Source organism: Canis lupus, chromosome 7 (assembly GCF_048164855.1).
Source record: "Canis lupus baileyi chromosome 7, mCanLup2.hap1, whole genome shotgun sequence".
Lineage (NCBI taxonomy): Eukaryota > Metazoa > Chordata > Mammalia > Carnivora > Canidae > Canis > Canis lupus.
In genome coordinates this window covers 69945672-69951671 of record NC_132844.1, presented here as the reverse complement: position 1 = coordinate 69951671, position 6000 = coordinate 69945672, and the positions used below count along the sequence as shown (strand labels likewise).

General features: G+C 57.9%; 1 protein-coding gene across 8 annotated transcripts in view; it reads right to left on the bottom strand.

The window, feature by feature from the left end:
• Positions 1–6000, bottom strand: part of COL11A2 (collagen type XI alpha 2 chain) — a 29815-nt gene continuing 23815 nt past the window's right edge. For 7 of the 8 annotated variants that reach the window (XM_072833500.1, XM_072833504.1, XM_072833499.1 and 4 more), the window contains 12 exons: positions 5381–5434; positions 4999–5106; positions 4834–4887; positions 4618–4671; positions 4293–4400; positions 4096–4149; positions 3751–3786; positions 3505–3558; positions 3139–3406; positions 2450–2562; positions 1889–2095; positions 1–1140 (listed from right to left, as the gene is read on the bottom strand). In XM_072833500.1, coding sequence (XP_072689601.1) covers positions 1000–1140; positions 1889–2095; positions 2450–2562; positions 3139–3406; positions 3505–3558; positions 3751–3786; positions 4096–4149; positions 4293–4400; positions 4618–4671; positions 4834–4887; positions 4999–5106; positions 5381–5434 — 1251 coding nt within the window. In that variant the 3' untranslated portion in view covers positions 1–999. Of the gene's footprint in view, positions 1141–1888; positions 2096–2449; positions 2563–3138; positions 3407–3504; positions 3559–3750; positions 3787–4093; positions 4150–4292; positions 4401–4617; positions 4672–4833; positions 4888–4998; positions 5107–5380; positions 5435–6000 lie in introns of those variants that run through there. The other variant, XR_012034462.1, reaches the window with a different exon arrangement.

Genomic DNA, 6000 nt, shown 5'->3' with positions numbered 1-6000 from the left:
TGCCCTAGAGGAGACGATCACATTATTTAGCCATCAGTCAGAAAGGAAACTGGTCGGAGGGCTGGACAAGGTCCCGGGAGTCCCTTCCATCCAGATGCCACACATTAACCCTTCCATTATGGGATCAGGGAAGGCGAGAGGGTGCTCAGGGGTGGGACCAGAGTGGCCAGGGTGGTAGTGGATTGCTCGGGGGCTCAGAGCCATGGTGACTGGCTGGCTGATAAGGACGAGTTTTGGTATTTTGACAGTGCTGAAAGCAGCCCTGCTCTCACCCCTCACCCTTCCACTCCCCCCGCCCCGGGGGGAAGGGGTGGGAAGTGGTGGAGGCCTGCTCACCAGGTAACAGTCAGTTCCTGCAAGTCCCAGACCAAGTGAGACACAGCCTGTGTGTGGGTCGGGGAGCCAAACACCCTGGTGGAGCCGAGAAAGCCCCTGGGCAGAGAGAGTCAGACCCTGAGGCAAAGGAGACCATATATTCCAACATTCACAGTGGGTGCTACAGGCAGGCTGAGGGAGGGGGGGTTGGCCTGGAAACGGCTCCCCATAGTCGCTGAGGAAGCCCTGAGGCAAGGAGTAGGGTGAGCCCTGTCTCCAAAGTCTGCTGGTTCCTGTTGGCATTTCTCTCTTTATCTTTTTTGTTTTGTTTTCCGCTCTTTAAATAATTAATTAATTACTTTTAAATACAAAATACACAGTGTCCTTTCTCTTCTCTTCTGCTTGTTTAGGGGCGATCGGGAGGTGAGTTTTAAATAAGGGTCCCGGCTGCCTAACAGGTCACAGGCTCCGGGTGGGAGGGCCAAGAGCCCCAGGTGCCACCCCTCCCCTGGGGTGCCCGGCACGCTTCACCCTCCCCTGGTATGCCCCAGACTGGGGGCTCTCGGTGCCCTGGCCCAAAGCCCTCTAGATGGTGAGGAGCCCTCTTGGGAGGTGGCACAGAGCTGATGCTGTGAGATTCCGGGTGGGCCTGCTTTCGGCGGACAGAGTCAGGTAGAGAAGGTCCTAGCCCATGAAGCACACAGGCCCCAACAGCACCCCTCCCCGCCTTGGGGGGGCCCCCAGGTCTGAGAAGGAGGCGTCCAGCACCGGTAGCTGCTCCAGCACAGGAGTCCGCACCTCCAGCACCGTCCGGCCTTGCTGTGTCTTGAGAGGAAGATGGAAGAGAGGGAGCAGTGAGCTTGGTGGAGGCACACACAGAGCCCACAGATCCCCCAGCCTCAGGCCCAGGTTCCCCTCTCCTCTGAGGCCCTGAGGTGCTATCCCCCCTACTCCTCTGCCCATCCTTGTCATGTGGTCAGACTTGCTAGATTTTCTTCCTCAAATTTCTTCCAGAGAGTCAGGATTAGGAAAGCTAGGAAGATTGGATTTGTGTGCACATGTGTGTGCACGCACACATGTGTGCTCATGAGCCTGTCTACAGCTTTGGGTTCATCTTGGAGATCATCTACCTGTGGTAGTTGTGCGAGTCTGTGTGAACCCCACGTGTCTGTGGTGTCACTGTGTGATGATATCTGACATGATTCCACATGTGTATGTCCATGTGTGACCCTGTCCAGGCAACTCTGGGGATGTCTGTACAGGCTGGGAGTGTCTGTGTGCTCCTGTGCCTTCAGGGTGTGGGAGGTGGTTTGCACACCTGTGTGCTTGTCGGGCAACCTGTGTAAATGTGTGCACGAGCCTGTATGACTCACTCTGCATGCTGCTGGTGGGCGCACCAAAGGTGAATCCCACCTTCCATCTTTCCCACCCTCCTCGCCCCTGTCTGAGCTCCCTCGAATACATCTGACACCAAGAAGCTGGACTCCTCCTGGTCTTCCAGGTGCCTCTACCCAACAGGTCTTCTGCAGCCTGACTCTGGGATGCGCCCCATCCAGCTCTTCCTGCCTCCCACCTGACAGCCATCTCTGAATTCCTTGACATAGGGGCTGGTCTCCAAGCTCAGCTCATCCTCATTGGCCCCCCGGAGCTTCAGGGGACCCTCTCGGGCCACCCCCAAGCATGGGTAGGAGACATCTTGGTGGGCTGAGACGCTGAGCAGCCGCAGGAAGGTAAGCTGGACCACACCAATCGGGGAGCCCTCTGAGTCCACGTAAGAGAACTGGGGGGAGAGAGGACAGCGATGAGGGGCAGACAGAGCAGGGCTTGCGAAGCATCTACAGACACAAGGTCCCCAGCCCAGGGTTCTTGGTGGGGACTCACTGGGCAGAAAGGGCTGGGGGATAAATGGGCCAGAGTGGGAGACAGGGAGGACTTACTGAGGGCAAACAAAAGGCAAACTCTGTCTTGGGTTGTCAAGGGAAGGAGACAGAGTGGCAGAGGGCTGGTAAGAGGATAAAAGCCAGGGAAAGAAGGGGCAAAAGCTCTGTAGGGGCCAGGGCACCTGTCACATAAACCCAGAAGCCACTGGGCTGCACAGAGGAGCAGGGGAGGAAAGTCAGGGGCCAGCTCTCACTTGCGTGACATCATCTCTGGGAGTCACACACGTTTCCCCTCCTGCTGTAAAATTGCAGAAAACCCGGAAGGCATCCCGAGCACAGCCCTGGTTGGGGTCAACCCAGTACTCTCCTGTCAGGGAAGGGAGAAGGAAGGGTCAGGGCCCCCACAGGCAGGACTCAAGACACTCCTTGACCCCTTTCCCACTCCCCGCCCTGCTGTTCCAAACCCCACTTCTCCCCACCACGCCCTTGGTCTCCCGGCCCCACTCTCCCCCAGAGTCCCTACAATACCACCCCCACCCATACTTCATTCCATCATCACCCTACACTCTGCCCATCTGAGGGACCCCTTCCCTCAGCAGTACCCCCAGGCTCCCACAGGGGAGGCAGGAGCACTGACACCCTCACATCAGTACAATAGGTGGTTGTAGATGCACACATGTGCCCGTTAGTATAAATGCAAGCACAAGTGTACACATGCATGTGTGTGCATGTGTGCCACTTCCTGTAGGCAGCGGGCTGATCATGAGCTGGTGCACACTGGGAGGACCAGATCAGCCGTTAAATATTGAAATACTTCTGACCTGGTTGGTAAAGAACTGCTGTCCCAAGCCCCGAGCTCCGAGCCCCCACCCCACACCTTCCCCCAAGAGCCCCTACATCCATCTGGCTTTTCATTCCGTTGTCTCCTGAGCCTGGCACTGACCATCAGGCAGCTCTGGGTGGCAGAGCTTCAGGTCCTGGCAGGTGCGGGCAGGGCTGTCCTGGGTCCCTGTCGGCCGCCTCATCTGCTCAATCTCCTCCCGCAGGGAGTCGAGGGAACCAAAAATCTCCTCCAGCCCCCCAGCACTGCCCGGAGCGCCCCCAGCCGGTATGGCCTCGTCCTCCTGCATCAGGCGGCTTCCATCCACCGAGCGCCGAGTCTTCTTGGGCATCTGGATGGGCAGGGGCTGGATCACTTCGCCTGGGGGGCCCTGGGTGGAGGGATGGGTGAAGAGGGTGAGAGACAAGGATGATATGAGGGGGAAACGACAGGCACAGTCAGAGAAGCAGGCCCTGACTTGTAACTCACCGGGTGTCCTGGAGGACCCTGGATGCCCTTCTCGCCCTTGGGTCCAGCTGGGCCCTGCCAGAGGAGTAAATGAGGTCATGGTGGAGTCAAGGGGTCAAGCAAGCAATGAAGGTCACAGAAGGGTCAAATCAATCTCTGGGCTGGGAATGAGGAGTTTCCCTGGGAGAGAGCATGTTTGCCCTGGAAAGTGTCAAGTCTGGCTGGCGGAAGGGAGCAGAGCTCAGAGTTGGCTGGGGCATCACTTACTGTGGCTCCTTTGGCTCCTTTGGGGCCAGCAGGTCCCTATGAAATGAGGAATAAGAAAGAGGTAGTCACCACAGGGGACGGTTGGGATATGGAGGAATGGAGAGGCAAAGTCATGAGTCCACAAGACCCTGGCTTTCCTACAGGATGGGCAGGCATGAGGGGACTCGGAGACATATGGGAGGCCCTGGAAGGGTGGGGGAGGAAACACTGCAGGTGTAAGGACATATGGAGGACACTGGGGCCTATTCTTGTTTGCTGGCTGTTGCCATGGAAGCCATTGGGGGATTATGGAGGGGGGAGCATTGGGGTTTAGGGGATTTAATGAGGAACAGATGGGGTACTCACGGGGAGGCCAGGAGGCCCTCCAGGACCAATAGGGCCAGATGCTCCTGGGATACCCTAGGAAGAAGAGAGGCATGGTTCAAGTGGGTCTTCCTCCACATCCTCCGTCCCCCTACGCTGAGTCTCCATTGCCACCCCACCTACCCCCAACATGAATCCCCACACTCATCCTCCCAGACCTTCCAGGACCATGTCCTCACCGTCTCTCCCTTCTGTCCAGCAGAGCCCTGAGGGCCAGGAAGTCCCCGATCACCCTTCTCTCCCTGCTCTCCAGGGGGACCAATCAGTCCGATGAGACCTGGGTGACCCTGGAGGAGGGACAGGTGGTCAGGGGGTGGCAAAGAGGAGACACAGGGATGCAGAAGAAGGAACCTACAAGGGTCAGAGCCCAGAAGACAAGAGAGACTCGGGCCCAGGGTCTGAGTAAGGACCCTCCAAAGACTCAGTGCTGGAGGTCTGAAGCACAGTGCTGGGCACTCAGGGTGTGGATGAGGGGAGATGCCCAGCCATAAGTCTGTCACTCACCTTCTCGCCCTTGGCTCCAACATCACCCCGGAGGCCAGGAAGCCCTGGGGGTCCCTGTGGGGAGACAGGAAGTCACTCTCTCCATGGGAAGGTGGGACCAAGCTCTCCTCACTGCCATTTCCCACTTGGTCCAAGGCCTCTGCTGCATGCCCACTGCCAGGCGACAGCACCATCGTCCTCACCCCCACCCTCCCCACCCAATCCACAATCACTCACCACAGGACCTGGAGGTCCAGCCTGGCCTGTGGCCCCAGGACGGCCTTGCTGACCCTGCAGAGCCAAAGGGACCACAGAGGTCAGGAGAACTGTCCTCATATGGGCACCCTCCAAAGGCCCCTGACCCCTCCTACCCCAGCCAAGCCTCTCCACTCCATGACTTACCACTGAGCCTGGGAGTCCCCTGAGACCATCAGGACCAGTTTTCCCCGCTGGTCCTGCTGGACCCACAGGGCCTGTCTTCCCTGGGGCACCCACAGCACCAGGATCCCCCTGAAACACATGCACGGAATGAGTCTTAAAATGCAGAGGAAAGGGATATGGTTGGGGGTAAGGAGTTCAAGGCAGATGGGATGAGGCAGAAAGGAGAGGCTAGTCCCCAGGAGCCCCTGGAGCAGGAATAAGTATAGGGAACCCCCATCAGGGCAAGAGGCTCAACATGGAGGAGCTCGACATGCCATAGATGTCTGGAGAGAGGAATCTGAGAAACCAGAAGTGCCAGGGGATAGAGGGAACACTCCAGCATTCAGGATGGCCTCTCCCTCACCTTGGCTCCCTTCTCTCCTTGCCGCCCCTCAGGACCAGGCATGCCAGCAGGACCCTGCAGATGAAGACAGGAAGGAAAAGCTGATAGGTAGGGAGTTGCCAGGCTCAACTGCTTTCCCCTCCTGTCCTTCTGGCCTCCAGTGACTGTGCGCATGTGAGCATGCATGCACACACAGACTTCCTTGTGTGCGCACACACACACTTGTGCATGCAGAGTCACAGAAGCTGATTCACAGACGAGCTGGTATAGCTGTACCACTTGTTAAAATACTGAGGAGTTCTGTGTATTCTGTGAAGAGCCACTTGCCCCCACACCATCTAGTGCCCTTCTACTGCAGCAACTGGAGAGTTAATCCAGTTAATCCACCGAGCGGGGGGGGGGGGGGGGGGGGGGGGGGACCAGCCAGGGGCCTAGCCGGGGGCGGGGGCAGGGTGGGGAAGCCCTCTGGGAAAGCTAGCCCCTTCCTCCAGTGTCCACTCTGATCAGTTGGTGATTCCCACCACCCCTGGCAAGAAGATACATAGCAAAACCCAGGAATGGACGAACTCACTTATATAGGGCACACTCACAGATACAAATGTTCACACACATATGCACCCCATCCCAGGCACCTCCCTGCC